The sequence below is a fragment of the Cebus imitator genome, unplaced genomic scaffold (genome assembly GCF_001604975.1).
Source record: "Cebus imitator isolate Cc_AM_T3 unplaced genomic scaffold, Cebus_imitator-1.0 Scaffold406, whole genome shotgun sequence".
Classification (NCBI taxonomy): domain Eukaryota; kingdom Metazoa; phylum Chordata; class Mammalia; order Primates; family Cebidae; genus Cebus; species Cebus imitator.
Window position 1 is genome coordinate 605,532 of NW_016107721.1, and position 18,626 is coordinate 624,157.

The 18,626-nt window shown below is 39.9% G+C and overlaps 1 protein-coding gene across 1 annotated transcript in view; it reads left to right on the forward strand.

Annotated features, from left to right (window-relative positions):
* The window catches only part of LOC108289571 (minichromosome maintenance complex binding protein), a 49,658-nt gene that overhangs the window by 24,667 nt on the left and 6,365 nt on the right, over positions 1-18,626 (forward strand). The window contains exons 6-13 of the mRNA XM_017509087.2: positions 1,685-1,829; positions 5,491-5,642; positions 7,678-7,778; positions 12,290-12,462; positions 13,125-13,248; positions 14,770-14,887; positions 16,903-17,068; positions 18,448-18,581. Coding sequence (XP_017364576.1) covers positions 1,685-1,829; positions 5,491-5,642; positions 7,678-7,778; positions 12,290-12,462; positions 13,125-13,248; positions 14,770-14,887; positions 16,903-17,068; positions 18,448-18,581 — 1,113 coding nt within the window. The remainder of the gene's footprint in view (positions 1-1,684; positions 1,830-5,490; positions 5,643-7,677; positions 7,779-12,289; positions 12,463-13,124; positions 13,249-14,769; positions 14,888-16,902; positions 17,069-18,447; positions 18,582-18,626) is intronic.

Below are 18,626 nucleotides of genomic sequence, written 5' to 3' on the forward strand. Positions count from 1 at the left end.
TCGCTCTGTCGCCAGGCTAGAGTGCAGTGGCGTGATCTTGGCTCACTGCAGCCTCTGCCTCCCAGGTTCAAGAGATTCTTCTGCCTCAGCCTCCCAAGTAGCTGGGACTACAGGCACATGCCATCACGCCCAGCTAATTTTTTTCTGTTTTTAGTAGAGACATGGTTTCATCATGTTGACCAGGATGGTCTCAATCTCCTGACCTTGTGATCCACCTGCCTCTGCCTCCCAAAGTACTGGGATTACAGGCGTGAGCCACTGCACCTGGCCAGTGATGATATTTTTTTAAAGTACAGATCTTTCGGTGACAAATTCTGTCAGTTTCTGTTCAATTGAAAATGTCTTTTATTTTGCCTTCACTTTTGTTTATTTATTTATTTTGAGAAAAGGTCTCTCCCTTTGTTGCCTAGGCTGGTCTCAAACTCCTGAGCTCAAGCGATCCACCTGTCTTGGCCTCCCAAAGCACTAGGATTCCAGATGTGAACTGCTACACCTGGCCCCCCCTTTTTTTTTTTGAAAAACATTTCATTGGATATAGAATTTTAATTTTTTATTTTAATATTTTACATATAAAAAAAATAGGCCGGGCACAGTGGCTCATGCCTATAATCCCAGCATTTTGGGAGGCAGAGGCAGGAGGTTCACTTGAGGCCGGGAGTTCAAGACCAGCCTGGCTAACATGGCAATTAGCCGGGCATGGTGGTAGATACCTTTGGTTCCAGCTACTCCAGTGGCTTGAGGCAGGAGGATCGCATGAACCCAGAAGACAGGTTGCAGTGGGCTGAGATCACACCACCATACTCTAGCCTAGGTGACAGAGTGAGACTGCCTCAAAAAAAAAAAACAGAGACGGGATCTCACTATTTTGCCTAGGCTACTCTCAACCTCCTGGGCTAAGCAATCCTCCCACCTCAGCCTCTCAAAGTGTTGGGTTTACAGATGTTAGCTACCATACCCACCTGGGATTTGTTGGGGGGGTGTAGCACAGCCCTTACTGTGCAGTAGATTGTCCTTATTCATGAGGTGTGCTATTTCTAGGTCTCACCTAAATGCCTGGGGTGACTAGCAGGGTGCATTCTAGTATTATACTACTTTCAGAGTCTCCATTTAAAATCTCTGCCGGCTAGCAGCTGTTCTCTGCTGGGCCTCAGGGAATCTTGACTTGTATAGCCACAGCTTAGTGTTTTGTCAGAGATCCAAATGGAACCTTTTGGGTCTTTTATCCGTAACTACTTCCTTTCTAGTCCTTCTCTGCAAATTCCAGTTGCTTTCAGTAGCCCTGAACCATGTGCTCTGTCTTCTCCATCCAGTAAGAGCAGAGTCTCTACTGCTCTTTGTTACAGTTTGGAGAATATCTCCAGGAGAGAGCTGGGAGAATTTGAAGTTTACCTGCTGTATTTCTCCTCATTCAAGGATCACAGCCTATGCTCCCTGTTATCCAGTGACTGAAAACAGTTGTTTCACGTATTTTGTCCAGTTACATTGTTGTTTACAGCAAGGATAGGAGCATAAGGTTGTTCCTGTTACTCTCATGACCAAAACTGGAAGTCTGGTCTCCTTTTAAAAATGCACTTTCACTTTAACTGAATTACCAAACTAGTAATTTTTTATAAGTCATATCATTAGCATAACATTTAGGATATTCTTCAGTTTATGGTAGTCTTTTCTTAACTTTTCATTTAACGCCTGTGTTAATGCAAACCAAGCTCGAGTCAGTCCCTCAACATCCTACACTCCTAGTCGCCACAAGAGGAGTTATGAAGATGATGACGATATGGACCTACAGCCCAATAAACAGAAAGACCAACATGCAGGTGCCAGACAAGCAGGTAGTGTGTCAACAGGTTTCTCGTAGACTTTGCTCTCTTACAGTAGATTAATTTTCAGAGTTAATTATTATGTAATATAGCTCTACATTTAGGAGCTGGCGATGATGTGGCAAACTTCAAGTCTGTCAAGAGTTACAGACAGTGTTGAGTTTTTACAGTACTCTTTGGTTAGACTGTGCTTCACAGCTGAGCAATTAGGCATCACTTGGGGACAAGTGGCTGCTCTAATGTACATTAGAGCAGTTTTTGGAGTCTCAACTGACTAAATGGAAAGGTCTTTTCTACATATTTCTTTTTTTCCCCCAATTCTTAAATAATATGGAAGCCTGGTGCTTTACCCTAAAAACGACTTGTTTTTATCTGAAAACATGCTTTCTCATTTTATTATTTATTTATTTTTTGTTTCACTCCTGTCACCCATGCTGGAGTGCAGTGACACAGTCTTGGCTCACTGGAACCTTTACCTCCCACGCTCAGGTGTACCATGCCTCACTAATTTTTGTGGTTTTTTTTGTAGAGACAGGGTTTTGCCATGTTGTCCAGGCTGGTCTCAAACTCCTGAGGTCAAGATATCCGCCCACCTCGGCCTCCCAAAGTATTTAAAAAACATGCTTAAAATGTACCTACTTCTGGTTGAAACAAAGAAACCAAAAGTTTAAACTTTCTACTTAGCAAGAGCATGAGAGAAATTCAGAATTGCTACGTATCATTATTGATTTCAATCACAGTTTTTTGGTTTTCTTTTAGAGATAGGATCTTGCTCTATCACCCAGACTGGAGTATAGTGGCATGATCATGCTTCACTGTAGCCTTGACCTCCTGGGCTCAAGTGATCTCTCATTTGAATCTGCCTGGTAGCTAGGGCTATAGGCGCATGCTACCAAACTCAACTAACTTTTTAAATTTTGTGTAGAGATGAGATCTCATTATGTTCCCCACGCTGGTCTCAAACTCCTGCGCTCAAGTGATCCTTTCGTATCAGCCTCCCAAAGCACTGACATTACATGTGTGAGCCACCATGCCTAACCAGTCATAGCTTTTATAAGCAGTGAATTTCTTTGTTATGGCAGGTATATAAGTTTGTCTTTATTTTTCCTTTTATGTGCTAGTCACTTTAGCACCTTTAATCAAAAGGAAAATTAAAGGACAAGGAGGCAAAACAAATCAGTCTGTTCATTTACTATTTGCAGGATTGGATTGAGAAGGCAGATTTAACAGTAAGTGGTGAACAAGGATTTACTAATGAATTTTATTTACTCCATATAAGAAATAATACAGAGAGGCTGGGCATGGTGCCTCACACCTATAATCCAGCCCTTTGGGAAGCCAAGGCAGGCAGATCATTTGAGGTCCGGAGTTCGAAACCAACCGGGCCACATGGTGAAACCCTGTCTCTATTAAAAACAAATATTAGCTGAGTGTGGTGGTGCACACCTGTAGTCCCAGCTATTTGAGAGGCTGAGGCAGGAAAATTGCTTGAACCCAGGAGGCAAAGGCTGGAGTGAGCCATGATCACGCCACCACACTCTGGTCTCGGTAACAGAGCAAGACTCTGTCTCAAAAAAAGAAAGAAATAGGGCCAGGTGGGGTGGCCCACACCTGTAATCCCAGCACTTTGGGAGGCCAAGGCATGCGGATCACAAGGTCAGGAGTTCAAGACCAGCCTGGCCAACATGGTGAAACACTGTCTCTACTAAAAATACAAAAAATTAGCCGGACACAGTGGAACACGCCTGTAGTTCCAGCTACTTGGGAGGGAGGCTGAGGCAGGAGAATCGCTTGAACCTGGGAGGCAGAAGTTGCAGTGAGCTGAGATTGCACCACTGTACTGCAGTCTGGGTGACAGAACAAGACTCAATGTGAAAAAAAAGAAAAAAGGGCATAATACGGAAAGATCTTGTATACCTTTTGCCTCCTTCCCCATGATAACATCTTACATAATTGTAGTAGAATATCATAACCAGGAAATGGACATTGATACAATCACTTTTTTTTTTTTTTTTCCTGACACGGAGTTTCACTCTTGTCACCCAGGCTGGAGTGCAGTGGTGTGATTTCAGCTCACTACAACCCCCACCTCCTGGGTTCAAGCAATTCTCCTACCTCAGCTTCCAGAATAGCTGGGACTACAAGCGTGTGCCACCATGCCTGGCTAATTTTTTATTTTTATTAGAGATGGCGTTTCACCATGTTGGCCAAGATGTTCTTGTTCTCCTGAGCTTGTGATCCGCTCACTTTGACCTCCCAAAGTGCTGGGATTACAGGCGTGAACCACCTCGCCTGGCCAATATAATCTTATTTTTACATGTACTTATTTTTGACTATTTCATTCTTTGCAGTTTTCTCATGTGTAGATTCATATGACCACCACAGTTAAGATCAGGAGTATTTTATTACCTAGATCTCTCATGTTGCCCTTCTATGCTCATAACTACTACTCTCCTGCCTCTTCCCTCCCCCCAAGTCTCTAGCCTCTGGCAACCACTAGTCTCTTCTCCATCTCTTTTAATTTTGTCATTACAAGAATGTTACATGGCTGGGCGCAGTGGCTCATGCCAGGACTTTGGGAGGCCTACGTGGGTGGATCACGAGGTCAGGAGTTTGAGACCAGCCTGAACAACATGGTGAAACCCGTCTCTACTAAAAATACAAAAATTAGCTGGTGTGGTGGCGGGCACCTGTAATCCCTGCTACTCAGGAGAGTCGCTTGAGGCAGGAGAATCACTTGAACCCGGGAGGCAGAGGTTGCAGTGAACTGAGATCACGCCATTGCTCTCCAAAGTGGATGACAGAGCAAGACTCCATCTAAAAAAACCAAAAAGAATGTTATAGAAATGAAATTGTATATTATGTAAATATTGGGGATTGGCTTTTCTTCAGCACAGTTCCCTTAAGATCTGTCCCAGTTATTGCATGTGTCGGTAGTTTGTCCCTTTTATTGCTGAGTAGTATTTCATGATATGGCATAATACGATTACCTTGTTATCAGCCCTAAAGTGTAACTACTTCAGGAGTTGGAGTTACTCATTTATTTATTTATTTATTTAAGATGGGGTTTCACTATGATGGCCAGGCTGGTCTTGAACTCCTGACCTCAGGTGATCCACCCACATCGGCCTCCCAAAGTGCTAGGATTACAGGTGTGAGACACCACACCTGGCCGGAGTTATTCTTTTAATGACCTGTATATCCCCAACAACTAGTTTGATTCCTGGTATGTACTGGATATTATTAAGCATTTGATAAATTAATTGATTGCTGTATGGTTTTATTCTGCTTAATTAGTAGAAAAAGTACATTCTTCCAAGGAGTTTTGCTGTGGGTAGATCATGTATTTCTTAAATCAAAGATGTAAAGTTACCAGATTGCAAATCAACTTTTGAAAGTGATTATACATGAGATTTGATGGGAGGAATTTGTTGACATCTTAGAGTAAGGGAAAAAAGTAAAATTTTTAGATCTTCACATTTATCTTTGTTCTCTTATTGATCAAACAAAAGACTTTGTTAGTATGTGCTGTTTTCCTTAAAAATTGTAACAACTTGAACTTTGCAAGCTCAGAAGCATCATGTATATCAAACTTGTAAGGCGCTTATGGAATGGTCCTTTTCTCCAGAAGGCCTTAGAAAAGACTAAGTGCAATACTATCCTTTAAATTTAGGGAGTGTTGGTGGTCTTCAATGGTGTGGAGAGCCAAAACGTTTAGAAACCGAAGCTTCTGCTGGGCAACAGATGAACTCTCTGAACTTCTCTTCTCCTTTTGATTTGAATTTTCCATTGCCGGGAGAAAAGGGCCCTGCATGCCTTGTGAAGGTAATAAAACCTTTTGTAGATCTGACATTGACATGTTATATGTCTCAGAAACTAGCTTAGTATCTGAGCATTTTCATTAGCTTTCTTGTCCTGGGCTAGTTACAGCAAATCACTGCAAATTTAATAGCCTAAAGCAGCAAAAATTTATCATCTTACAGGCTGTAGGTCAGAAATCCGACATGGTCTCACTGGGGTAAACTTAAGGTGCCAACAGGGCTATATTCCTTTTTTTGGAGCCACTAAGGGACAATTTCCTTGGCTTGTGGCACCCTCTTCCATATTCATAGCCAGTAACATTGCATTTGTCTGGCCTTTTTTTTCTTGCAGACATCTTATCTGACCACAACGAGGAAACGTTTCCCAATTTTAAGAATCTGTGTGATTACATGGGACCCACCCAGTTAATTGAGGATAATCCCCCCATTTCAAAGTCCTTAATCACACCTGCACATTCCTTTTGCATGTAAGCTAACCTATTCACAAGTTAAAATAATCAAAGAATATTTCTTTTCTTTTTTTTTTTTTTTTTTTTTTTTAAAGACATAGTCTTGCTCTGCCTCCCAGGCTGGAGTGCAATGGCGCGACCTCGGCTCACCGCAACCTCCGCCTCCTGGGTTCAGGCAATTCTCCTGCCTCAGCCTCCTGAGTAGCTGGGACTACAGGCACGCGCCACCATGCCCAGCTAATTTTTTGTATTTTTAGTAGAGACGGGCTTTCACCATGTTGACCAGGATGGTCTTGATCTCTTGACCTTGTGATCCACCCGCCTTGGCCTCCCAAAGTGCTCGGATTACAGGCTTGAGCCACTGCGCCCGGCCTTTATCAAAGAATATTTCAAATGCAGAAGCAGAACAACTTTTAAATTATGTCTGTTCCCTTCTTGTATCATTTCTAACATAGTATTGTCTTCATTTTTGTCTTCTTCCTTCTCTCAGCAAAACCTATTTCTCACTTGTATTTAAAATAAAACAGAAGGAAGAAAACTGTTAATAGTTTTTTCTTCCGTCTTATTGTAGTGTTTTGATCCTGATAAATGAGCAAGTATTAGAAGATTCAAAAATGATAAGAATTTCCATCCTTTGTGCATTTTTTTGTTGTTGTTTTTAGGGGTTTTTTTGTTTTGTTTTGTTTTGTTTTTGAGACAGTCTCTGTTGTCCAGTCTGGTGTGCAGTGGTATGATCTCAGCTGACTGCAACCTCCTCCTCCTGGGTTCAGGCAGTTTTCATGCTTCAGCCTCCTGAGTAGCTGGGGTTACAGGCATGCACCACCGCACCCAGCTAGTTTTTTGTATTTTTCATAGAGATGGGGTTTCAGTATGTTGGCCAGGCTAGTCTTGAACTCCTGACCTCAAATGATCTGCCTGACTCAGCCTCCCAAAGTGCTGGGGCTTCTGGCGTGAGCCACCACACCCGGATTCTCAGTGGTTTTAACTAAAATGGCACTTCAGCCATATGGCACAGAGGCTAGAATTACCACCCTTCCCCCTGCTATGCTTCTACCAGGTCTCATCAGTAAGTGGCCTTGACTACTGCTGAAATCCATCATGATAGTCAATTTGGAAAGTTTTTTTTTTTTTTTTTTAATTGTGAGAAATCTTGTGGTCATTCCAAGTTTTGTGTTAATCCTTCTAATGTTGCATAGTTTATGAATAAACACAAAGTTAGTCATCTTGCTTTTGTTTTTTCCTTTTCTTGGTGTGGTTAATAGGTTTTGAGATAGTGCACATTTCTGGTTTTAACTGTTAGCCTTTGGAAAAACCTTTTTTTTTTAAAAAAATTTTAGGAAAAGCTTTTTTTTGGGAAGTAGGGTGGTATATTGAAAACAGACATTAGTCTGGAAGTTAGGCATCCTGTGCTTTAGTTTTTAACTTAATTTGCTAAGTAGCAGAATGACTCTTGGTCTCAATTTATAAAATAAAGGACTTACTTTAAGGTCCATTTCCTGATCTAAAATTCCAAGATATTAGTACTTCAAGATTAATATCCTAGGCTTTGTGTCTCTTCTAACAGTATGATTCCATGTGGTCTTTTGTTAGGTTTATGAAGATTGGGATTGTTTCAAAGTAAATGACATTCTTGAGCTATATGGCATACTGTCTGTGGATCCTGTGCTGAGTATACTGAATAATGATGAAAGGTGAGTCTCTGTGCTCTTTTTTTGGTCTCCTTTATTTTGATATAATTTTGAGCTTTTAGAAAATTTACAGGATGGTTATAAAGAACTCCCTTTTCCCTTTTTCCCAGATGTAAACACTTATGCCCCCTGTGCTTTGTCATTCATTTGTGCTCTCTATGCACACTTTTTTCTGAAACACTTGAAAGTATGTTGCAGAAATCAAACCCTTTTACCCCTAATTACTTGTTAACATTTCCTAAGAGCACTTTTCTCATATTTAATCAGAGTACAGGTATCAAAACTAGGAAATTTGCCACAAATACACAATATGCTAATCCACAATCCATACTTAATTTCACTAATTGTCTTAAATCATGTTCTTTCTCACACTTCTCCCTTCCACACACCCCCCCCCCCATTCCAGGGTTCAGAAGATGGCTCATTCTCTATTGCTACTGAGTTCATATTGTATTTCTGATTCCAGTTCAACACCACAGGTGTCGTTCTACTTGTTCTCCTTTCTATATTAGTGTAACTCTCTTAAACTTGATTCCCAGTTTTCACAATTTTATCATTTGCACATTTTTACAACATAAGGAAATTTCAGAATCGTTAACTTATACTACTATAAAACATGAACCTAAGTAACTGGAGTTCAATCTGAAACAGTCCTCAGACTTTGTGCATTTTGTTTTTCTTTTCTTTTCTTTTTTTTTTTTTTACTGGCCTTGCTACTTTTTTTCCCCCTTAAACAACAGAAATGTATGTCTTGCAGTAGTCTGGAGGTTGGGAGGTCCAGAATGAAGGTTACCAGCCGATCTGGTGTCTAGTGATGGCCCACTTCCTGGTTTGCCGATGGCTGTCTTCTCACATGGTAGAGAGCAGAGAGCCTTGATGCTTTCAAAGAGTGTAAGCCAGTTACGAGTTACTTGGGTTAGACTCAATGTTATGCATTTTTGGCAGGAATACTGCAGAAGTGATGTATCCTCAGTAGTTACAGCAGGAGGCATTCGATGTTAGTTTGTCCCATTACTCGTGAGGTTAATTTTCATTAGTTGGTTAAGGTGGTGTCTTCAAGATGTCTCTCTTCTGTAAAGTTACATTTGTCTCTAATTGACAAGTAACTTGGAGGAAGATACTTTGGGACATGAATAATCCAGTTTCTCATTAAACTTTCACCAATTTATTTTAGCATCCATTGATCATTCTTGCTTGAATCAATTATTACTTTGTTCGCAATTATCTAACTCATTCCTTCCTTCTACTTTTATTTATTAGCATTCTACTATAAAAGAGATGTCTCTTCCATTTTGTTATTCAAGTTATTTGTTTACTTATATTTAGTATGGACTAATTCTGATTTTATTCAATGTTAATGTCATTATTTTGAGACCCAAATTTTTTAAAATTTGGCTAGCGGTAGCCGCTTTAAGCAGGTGCTGGGTCCTTTTTGTGAGATGATCTTATCATTTTTCTTTGTTTATTTGTTTGTTTCTGAGACGGAGTCTTGCTCTGTCACCCAGGCTGGAGTGCAGTGGCGCAATCTCGGCTCACTGCAACCTCTGCCTCCTGGGTTCAAGAGATTATCCTGCCTCAGCTTCCTTATTAGCTGGGATTGTAGGCAAGCACTGGCCTATTAAGCTGTTGCAGCTTCATCATATACTTTGAAGATCTGAGCTCTAGATGTGCTTATTGGTACTGGGTTAGCTTTGCATCTAGGCCCTTAAAGCAGACATAGCTAGGATACATGCAACATATGTATACATATATATGCATACACATTTAAATGCACACATATGTACTCACACATACATATGTTTTGTATGTTTCTAAAGTCTATGAAAAACTGTATTTCTGATTCCAGTTCAGCACAACAGGTGTCATGTGTTCTAGTTGTTCTCCTGTCTATATTTATGACTTCCTTTTCTAACAGATTTGATTCCCGTTATTCACAATCTGTCATTTGCCCATTTCTAACATATACAGAAGGGAATTTCAGAATTGGTAAGCCATACCACTATAGAACATAAACCTAGTAATTAGTGTTCAATGCACGTTTCCAGTTCAGTTTTATTTTAGAATGCAGCTGTGTAGCCAGAGCTGTCTTCCAGTTACTCAAGTAACTTCTTCCCATTCAGTATAATTTCATTATTTTACTTAGATTCATTTATATCTGATTATGTTTCACTTCAGTTTTTTCTCCATTCTTACTGGTTTTTTGTTTTTAATAAAGGAAACATTAAAATTGTTGCCAAATTCAAACTACAAAGTGATACTCAAGAGATGTCATTCTCAGCTATCCCCATTCCTGCTGTCTGTTCCCACCCAGCCTCCTTAGGGAACCATAGTTTCTGGTTTATCCTTCCTGGATTTCTTTTTTGTAAAAAATAAGTAGATATATATATATTTTATTTTTACCTTTTTCTTCTATAAAAGGTAGCATATATAGTATGTACTCTTTTACGCTTTTTAATTTTTTTATTAACGTATGTTGGAAATCTAGATCTTCCTTGTTTTTCGTTTTGCTTTGAGAATGCCAAAAGCAAGGGCTGATGTCTCTCCACCAGAGTCCTCTTGTTGAAGACTGGACATTCATTGTCTTGGTTTCTGTGGAGGATGAATTTAACATTTTTCACAGTTAAAAAAAAAAAAAAAAAAAGGTACAAAACAAAAATTTTAAACAATTTTAAATAAGCTTAACAATCCCTTAATAGTATATGAAATTGTTCGTCTTGGCAATTTCTGGTTATGATGACTTTCCTGTTTAGTTACTTCCCTATTGATGCAGTTTAGTTTAGAAGTTGTATTAGTCAGGGTTCTCTAAAGGGTCAAAACTAATATGATGGATGAATATATGAAGGGGAGTTTATTAGAAGAATTGACTCACACAGTCACAAGGTAAAATCCTACAATTGGCCATCTGCAAGCTGAGGAGGAAGGAAGCCAGTCCGAGTCCCAAAACCTCAAAAGTAGGGAAGCTGATAGTACAGCCTTCAGTCTGTGGCTAAAGGCCTGAGAGCCCCTGGCAAACCACTGGTGCAAGTCTAAGAGTCCAAAAGCTGAAGAATTTGGAGTCTGATGTTCAAGGACAGGAAGCATCCAGCATGGGAGAAAGATGGAGGCCAGAGACTCAGCCAATCTGCTCTTTGCATATCTGCCTTTATGCTGGCAGCTGGTTTGATGGTACCCACCGAGACTGAGGGTGGGTCTGCCTCTCCCAGTCCACTGACTCAAACGTTAATCTCCTTTGGCAGCACCCTCACAGACACACCCAGGAATAATACTTTGCATCCTTCAATCCAGTCAAGTTGACATTCAGTATTAACCATGGAGGATAAAAGCTCAGACAAGCAGACAGCCTGGGTTGGAGTCCTGACTTGGCCACTTACTAGCTGTGTGACTTTAGGCTTGGTTTTCTTGTTGTAAATATGGTAGATATGAGGTTTTGGTGAATTTGTACATGTAAAGCTTTGAACATTGTCTGTTACATGGTACGTACTATGGAAAAGGTTATTATGCTTGTATTAAAAATATAGGAGTATGAATTCACACGAGTAAATTACTTCAGTGTCTGTAGCGTCTATAGAGTCAAGATCTAAAAATATTTAGTCATTTGTTTCAGTCATCTTACAAATCTGTCGTCTGCAAATTAATTTAACAAATCTGAAAAATTCATACTTTCGTTGTTTGTCTACTCAGTATTCGGGGGATTATGTAAGAATAAAATTTAGGGAAAACAATTAGCAAGATAGGAAATGAATGGATTCTCCACACTGTGAATAATATAGATAGATGACTTTCAAGAAAAAGACCCCAGATTTTGAGATGTGCTGTCAAGTTTTTGATGTCTCAGTAGATAGTTAAGGAGTACCTGTGTTTTGAAATAACCTAATAAGTGATATCCTATATTCTGTTTATTGCAGTGCTTATAAAAAATACTGCTGTTGTTGGCTGGGCATGGTGGCTTACACCTGTAATCCCAACACTTTCAGAGGTTGAGGGAGGTGGTTCACTTGCGGTCAGGAGTTTGAGACCAACCTGGCCAACATAGCGAAACCCTGTCCCTATAAAAATACAAAAATTAGTCAGGTGTGGTGGTGCGCACCTGTTGTCTACTTGTCTAGAACATTAGCTAAAGTCTAAAACATTCGCTGCTTGTCTGAAACAAGTAGCTAATCTTAGCTACTCAGGAGGCTGAGGCACGAGAATCACTTGAACCCAGGAGGCGGAGGTTGCAGTGAGCCGAGATTGTGCCACTGCACTCCAGCCTGGGCAACACAGTGAGACTCCATTCCCCCCTCCAAAAAAAAGTTACTGGGAAATGGAATAAATGCATATGTCATGATACGTCTTAACAAGCCTGAAGTCTGTGTGATGTAATACTTTAGAACGAAAGTCTACTTTCTGTTCTCTTAAGGAGATGTACAGGTAGAAATATTCTTGGCTTTAATTCTGTTTTCCAAGATGCATATTATTTTTGCATCTGTGCAATTGACGTATCTCTAAACTGAAACTTCATTGACTCTCCACAGGGATGCTTCTGCACTGCTGGATCCAATGGAGTGCACAGACACAGCAGAGGAGCAGAGAGTACACAGTCCTCCTGCTTCATTAGTGCCGAGAATTCATGTGATTTTAGCCCAGAAGTTGCAGCACATCAACCCGTTATTGCCTGCCTGCCTTAACAAAGAGGAGAGCAAAACCTGTAAGTCTAAGTGTTACAGTCTAGTGAACTATTAACTGTTAGCCTCAGTGTTATGTCCAGAGCTGCCTGTAACATGCTCATAGAGGAATTAAGAGTCAGGTCCTCATTCATCACAATAAGTGTTTTTAGTAATCTCTCTCTCGTTGCCCCATTTTTCTCTTACATTAATTCTTTTTATTGAAATGAGGACAAAAAAGGAGTATACAAGGCCAGGCACGGTGTCTCACTGCTGTAATCTCAGCACTTTGGGAGGCTGAGGCAGGTGGATCTTTTGAGACCAGCCTGGCCAACATGGTAAAACCTCATATCTACTAAAAATACAGAATTAGCCGGGCGTGGTGCTATGTGGCTGTAATCCCAGCTACTTGGGAGGCCGAGGCAGGAGAATCACTTGAACTCGGGAGGCAGAGGTTACACGGAGCCCATATCACATCATTGCAGTCCAGCCTGGACAAAAAGAGCGAAATTCCGTCTCAAAAAAAAAAAAGGGAGTATACAAACTGTCATATTTTTAAAATTGGCATCACTTATGGATGGATGTGTTCAGTTTTACTAGCTGTCTTTTGAATTGTAGTGCTTTGTTCACGCAGTTATTTTTTTACCTAGGACACTTGAGAGGAACTGGTGTGTGGTCCTGACTCTGGTCTCCCTTTCTCCTCTAGTTGTTTCAAGTTTCATGTCCGAATTGTCTCCAGTCAGAGCAGAACTTCTTGGGTTCCTCACTCATGCTCTTCTGGGGGATAGTTTGGCTGCCGAATACCTTATATTACATCTCATCTCCACAGTGTAAGTGCTGTATCCTGGTGGGAATTAAGGGAGTTTGGTCTGTGTAGAAAGTGGAAGAGCAGGAAGATTGCTGGTGTAATTTATGTGTGTTCAGTATTAGGCTTCATCAAGTAGTTTTTATCTGTTCAGTGTAACAAGTGTTACACCAAATCACAAACAAATTCCTTTTCTCACAGTTTCACATTTAGCATTTTGATTATGTCTCCTTAACTTTTAGAGCCAAAATCAGATAAAGCATTGGTTGCCAACCTTTTTGGTACCCAAGGACCCATTTCATGAAAAGACCATTTTTCCAAAAGGACCAGAGTGGGGATGGGTACAGGATGAAATTGCTCCACCTCAGATCATCAGGTATTAGATTCTCACGAGGAGCACACAAATGCGCAGTTCACAATACGATTCACACTCCTGTGAGAGTCTGATGCCACTGCTGATCTGACAGTAGGTAGAGCTGGGGCAGTAATGCTTGCTCACCACTGTCCACCTCCTGCTTTGTGGACTGGTTTCTAACAGGCCATGACCAGTACCGGTCCATGGCCTGGGGCTTGGGGATGCCTGAGGTAAAGGACCTGGCTGATGAGTAAAATGAGCTACTTTATCCCTTTTTGCATTCTGAACGCTCTGTTTATATGTCCCAAGGCGCCCACATCATGTGCACATTTAACGTGGACAGTGACACTAGCACCACATCCCTTGACTCCACTGTATTTCTTTGTTTTCTGATTCTAAAACTAATGTACGCCTTTGACAAGTTATAAGAACATAAAGAAGGAAATGCACATCATCTGTGATTTCATCACTTAGAATCTCCATTAACATTTTGGTACACGTTCATTGACTTTTGTTTACATATGTATACATCCCTGCATAGATCTTAGTTATATTCTAAGCACAGATCTGTGTCTTGTTTTTAGCAATTGATATATATTAAACATTTTCCCATCATAATGCTTCATGACCTTTGTATTGGCTGCAAACTGTTTCACTATACAGTTGTACCATACTGTAACAGTTTCCCTAAATGTTAGGTTTTCCTAGCTTTTCTCTATTATAAAGTTGCACTAAACATCTTTGTGCTGTAAATCTTATCTTTTCTCAGATCGATCTGTGACAGTAGTACTTAATGGTTGATAGCACAGACTCTGGAACCAAAGTACCTGGATTCATATCCCAGCTCTATCAGCTTCTGGTTAGATGTACATGTTGCTTATAATCATCTCTGTGCCTCAGATTTCTCATCTGTAAAGCAAAGACAACAGTACCTGCTTCCGAATGTTTCAAGGTTAAATGAGGGAGCATTTACATACTCAGAACAGTCTTTGGCACGTGATCAGCAGCACTTGTGTCCAAACATTGGCTAGTACTTTTATTTTATTGATGTTATTCTGATATAATAACTGGTCAAGAGTATTCTGGTTTATATTTAATGACAACATTAAGCTAATTTTTCTGTTCTTTACTTTTCGATAGAAATCAGGAAATCGCTTCAGCATCTTATTGATTGATTTCTTTCTTTTCTAGATATACAAGAAGAGACGTTCTTCCACTAGGAAAATTTACAGTTAACTTGAGTGGTTGCCCACGGAATAGTACCTTCACAGAACACTTATATCGAATTATTCAACATCTTGTTCCAGCAGTAAGATGAATATAAATATGTATTATAAACCTAAGCACACTTAACAAATCCATCTATCTTTCCATTCAACCCGAATATTTAACTTAGAGATTTTAATAGATCTTATTTAAGGGGAAACAAAGCCTGACAAGTTACATAATTTAAAATGTACTTTCCCCTAAACGTTTCACTTTTTTTTCCTTTTTGTCTAAGCACAAATTTCTGTAAGTCTTAACAATTAATACAATTGCAGTAACTCCCTTAAAATTATACTCTGTTGATACCAATTTGTTTGTGCAATTTGGTATCCTTTTTGCGCACTAAAATCTTAAATCTAAATGAACTCTAAATTATAGGAGCATAATTCTTTTAGTTGAGGTAATAAAGTTCTTTATCTCCATTGCCCCAATTTTAATTCCTGTTTGGAAAGTTGAGCTCACTTTATTTGCCAGGGTATCTGGATTGCAGTATTTGTGTGGTGCTAGGATCTTGGGAACAGGGGAATTGCTTCTGATTAGTTGTGTGACTGAAAATAGTGATCCCTTCTTTGGACATTGAAGAGGCTGCACTAGATCCTTATTGAACCAAATGTATTGAGTGTCTCAGTGCTAGCACTTGTCCAGGCCCTCAAGAGGCAAAAGTGGACCAGAATACACCAGCATTTCTCAAGTCTCCTTAGACTCACTTTACACTCTGAAAAACATATTACTACTCAAAATGCTGTTTTTCACATTTTTCATGTTATATTTATCATTAATTTACCAAATTGGAAGGTAAAGCAAATACATTTATTAAAAATAAAAAACTACATAGAGACAAATATTTTTATAAAAACAACTTTTCACAAGCCAAAAATGATCAGTGATAAAAGCAACATTGTTTTACATTTTTGCAAGTCTCTTTAATGTCTGGATTAATAGGAGACAACAGATGCTGGCATCTGCTTCTGCCTTCAGTTTGCTGTAATCTGAGGTTTTGGTTGAAGTATGTAAAGGAAAGCTGGCCTCACACAGCTGGAAAGGTAGTTGGTCAAGATGGTTTCAGTAGCCTTTGTAGGTAACTTGGTGGTGGTCTTTGATAGTAGACCGAAACTATCCACATGACATTTTCTTAAAGATAGATAAGTGTGGAATCCGAAATCTTATTCGTAAACTTTCCATACTCTGCTATGATAAAATTCATTAGTCTCGCACATTGAAAGGATCTTTTCTTCATGCATGATTTTGACCTGATTGACCCCATAAAAGTGTTTGAGCAATTCCCTGGGGAGTCTCTGGACCACATTTTGAGAATTATTGAAACACTCAGATCCTTTGCCCTTACAGAGTTTAGGTAAAAGACCAACAAATAAATTAATCCATAGTCGGTCATTTAATCTTCCCTAAGCTCCCCTGTTTTCTTAGACTCACTGAGCTAATGTATAAAACACCTCTAAATTTTGGCAATATATCTTACCTCTTCCTTGACAGCCTTCCCCTACCATACCCTCTTCTCCACCCTTGCCACACATTGTTTAGGCTGGCGGGTAGAAGAATGATTGGTGTATAAAGCAGAACACAGAGTGTTGAGAATGGTGGCTCAGGAGCTGGAGGAGGAGCATTGATGGGTTGCTTACTCATTAGACTGAAGAAGAAGGTGCACACGGCCGGGAGCCATGTCCTGAGAACTGCAGCCTGTCACCATAGCTCAGTGTGCTCTGCTCCTTGATTTTTCTCTGAAAAGTTTGTTCAAAAATGTCTGTGATGAATGAATGTAATTTTAACTCAAAGAATATAGAGGAAAATTAAACTTTTCTCTCCCCATCTTGAAGAATAAAATTAACATTTTCTTTTTGCTAGCTTGTGTTAGGTGAAATAAGTTAGGCTTTGGGATATTTAATATTTGTACATCAGTTATCTACCATTTGTTTTATTGGTTAAATTAAAATTGATAAGATCACTTTTTCCATATGAAGCACAGTGTTTAACTCCCAAGTGCATATTTCCTTAAAACAGGGAAACTTAAATTCTTGTTCACTAAAAAATTTCTCTTTGCAGTCTTTTCGTCTGCAGATGACTATAGAGAACATGAACCATTTGAAATTCATTCCCCACAAAGACTACACAGCCAATCGCTTGGTCAGTGGGCTCCTCCAGCTGCCCAGCAATACTTCCCTTGTAATCGATGAGACTCTCCTAGAACAGGGGCAGCTGGATACCTCAGGTGCGTACGTAGAAATTTCCCTTCCGTTTCTGACTTCGTTCCTGCTAAAGCCAGGTCTAGGAGTAACTTTCTGAAGAGTATGGACAAAGACAAATTCGCATTTAGCAAGTATGTAAGATAAAGGCTTGGCATGTGACTTTGATTAAAGTATATGTTAAAAACTAATCAAATTGTATAAACCAACTATGTTTTGCCATAGTATTCTGAAAATAGTACAGTAGAACAGTTGGGTTTTTGTTTTTTTTTTTTTGGTGGGGGAGTAGAGACAAGGTTTCACTGGGTTGCCCAGCTGATCTTGAATTCCTAGGCTCAAGTGATCCTCCTGCCTTGGCCTCCCACAGTGCTGGGATTACAGGTGTGAGCCCCTGCACCTGCCCCAAATAGCTTTTTAAAAGCTGAAATGGGGCTAGGCACAGTGGCTCACGCCCGTAATCCCAACAGTTTGGGAGGCTGAAGCAGGCAGATCATGAGGTCAGGAGCTTGAGACCAGCCTGGCCAACATGGTGAAATCCTGTTTCTACTAAAACAAAACAAAACAAAAATTAGCCACGCATGTGGCACACGCCTCTAATCCCAGCTACTTGGGAGGCTGAGGTAGGAGAATTGCTTGAACTTGGGAGGCGGAGGTTGCAGTGAGCAGAGATTGTGCCACTGCACTCCAGCCTGGGCAACAGAGCAAGACTCCTTCTCAGAAAAACAAACAAATGAATGAATGCTGAAATGGGAGGAAGTTTTGCTTTTAGTCATCTAATACTTCAAAAGAGAAGTGTAGACAGATCCAATAAAACATTTTTCACCTCCAGTTTTAAAGCTTTTAAACGGTTTTCAGAGAATCTCTAAAAAATGATAGATCAAATGGTTTGAACTAACCTGTTATGGAACATATGATAAAATCACAAGAAAGCAGACTTTTATCTGTGCTTAAATGAAGACAATTAAGAATATGCTGCTGGTGATCAGTTCAAGAGGTAAAGGTAGAATTAAAAAATGAGGTAGACTGGACACCTTTGAGGCAAAGGGGAATATAAAATCAGTAAATTTCACTAGCCTGGTCTACATATGAAGATAGTTTGAGTCCTTCCTTACTTTAGCCCTGTGGCTACACCAACTAGAAATAATCATGCTTACTTGGGAACTATTTTATGTCTAGGTGCATATCAGATGCTAGGTATTAGATTTGTGGCAGGGGGTTATGGCCCCAGAAAGTTCTACTTTGACTAAGACTCTTGTAAGCTTACACACTTACTGACATTTAGCTTAGTAAATTGGACAGTGCCTCATACCCCAGCAGTAGAAACTTGATGGCTCATTATCAGTGTCAGCAAAACGGATTAGATGATTAAAGTCAAATGACTGAAAATGTTTTCTTGCTTTCATAGGTGTTCATAATGTGACTGCCCTGAGCAACCTCATAACGTGGCAGAAGGTGGATTATGACTTCAGCTATCATCAGATGGAATTCCCCTGCAATATTAACGTTTTCATTACTTCGGAGGGGAGGTCACTTCTCCCGGTATGATGAGTCTTTTTTTTTTTTTTTTTTTTTTTTTTTTTTTTT